At 55.3% G+C, this 1,583-nt stretch overlaps 1 protein-coding gene across 1 annotated transcript in view; it reads right to left on the bottom strand.

Moving 5' to 3' along the window:
• Positions 1-569: 569 nt before the first annotated feature.
• FOXE1 (forkhead box E1) overlaps positions 570-1,583 on the bottom strand; it is a 1,670-nt gene continuing 656 nt past the window's right edge. Inside the window, exon 2 of the mRNA XM_011366305.2 lies at positions 570-1,576. Within this exon, the coding sequence (XP_011364607.1) occupies positions 1,024-1,576 (553 nt within the window). The 3' untranslated portion in view covers positions 570-1,023. The remainder of the gene's footprint in view (positions 1,577-1,583) is intronic.

Raw genomic sequence — 1,583 nt, 5'->3', positions numbered from 1 at the left:
CTATTTGAACTTGAGTTCACCCACTGGGTCTAGGGCTGCTTGATGAAAGTGTGGAAAATGGGCAAATGTATTTCTACCTGCTTCATTGAAAAACCACATTTATGACCCAGATGAAACAGCTGCCAAATGATTAGTACATCATGCTCAAAAGATTCAAGAAATTATATAATCACTGCCTGGAGCTAATCCAGAGACTTCAGATTAGATGCTTACCATGAGCTCTATTCCAATTCCCTGGAATAGGGTTAAGCCCTGGGTGGCCCAGGATGCTGCCAAATATGTAGGGCAGCATCCACAATGATGAGGCCCTTCAAAATCATATGGGAGACTGAATCCTGCAGCCTTTTTGTATAATAGATGGGGAGAGTAAGGGCATGCATTATAGGACTGGGTCACACTGTGGAGCTGAAGCACAGTCCAGACTCAGAGCAGGGTCTGCCGTTCTCAGAGGCAGGGAAAACGAGCCTCAGGTCAAGCGAAGCAGAGATTTCTCCAATTAAGAAAAAGAAAAGAAAAGAAAAAAGCTACTTCTTTTGTAAAATGTCTTCCTCACCTTAAGAAGAAAGGTGCTATTGGAGCGTTTTATTGTAGTAACATAGTCAAAGGCACAAGAGGTCAAACCGTGTAAAATGGCCCGAGTTTCGCGTAGCACAGTAAGAATTCTGTGATTCCTCACAATTCGGATCCTAGAGTCTGGTGTAGATACTACGCTGCGCCCCCTTTATTACCAAGGACTCTTCCAGGTAGACTGTCAGAAAGGCATATCTTTTGGGGAGCTTCGACTCACCGAGGGTCCTTTGTTCCAGTGCATGGGCCACGGCTTCCTCTCCCCATTTCCTCCCATTTATAAAGCAAACAAGGTGTGTACGCAGTGCACCCGAAGGCTGCATCTCTCCTGCCCGCTCGGTCCCTGCCACGTGGCTTTCAATTAGGTCCTATCTCCAGCCCTGTCCTCAAGTCTCGGAGATATTTCGTATAAATAGCCAAGGCATCCATGAATTTTCGACCTTATGCTCGGCTGTCTCACATGGCGGACACGAAACGATCTACTCCACCAGGATAGGCAGCCGTATGTCGAGCATGGTAGGCGCCTGCACTGCCCCCTCCGAGCTGCCCACCAGGATTGTAGCAGGGCCCCAGCGCTCCGAACTGGCCCGGCGATGTGCGCCCATAGAAGTCCACTGTGGTCTCAACGCCGCCACTGCTGCCACCCGCGGGGGGCGAGGCAGGCCCCGTCAACCGGCCAGCTGCTGCGAAGAGGGCGCTGCTGGCCCCTTGAGAGTACGCGCCGTCGGGGCCCGCATAGGCGGCCGCATAGGCAGAGGGGTTGGCAGGTCGGGTCCCCGCGCACCCAGTGGGCTGGTAGCCGGTGGTAGTGGCAGAGGCGCCAGCTGAGGCAAAGGCGCAGGAACCCGCGGGCCCCGACGGCGCGGGGCCCAGTTCCGGGGTGAGGGGTCGCTCTGGCACCAGGCCGAACACGCGGCACGGGCCCGGAGACGCAGCGGGGTAGTAGACCGGGGGCGGCGCGGCGAGCGACGGCGGGGCATAGCCCGCATAGACGGCGCCCGGGTAGGGCGGGCGCG

The sequence above is a fragment of the Pteropus vampyrus genome, unplaced genomic scaffold (genome assembly GCF_000151845.1).
Source record: "Pteropus vampyrus isolate Shadow unplaced genomic scaffold, Pvam_2.0 Scaffold123, whole genome shotgun sequence".
In the NCBI taxonomy this organism is placed as follows: domain Eukaryota; kingdom Metazoa; phylum Chordata; class Mammalia; order Chiroptera; family Pteropodidae; genus Pteropus; species Pteropus vampyrus.
The sequence above is the reverse complement of the archived record's forward strand: the minus strand, read 5'-3'. Positions and strand labels throughout refer to the sequence as shown.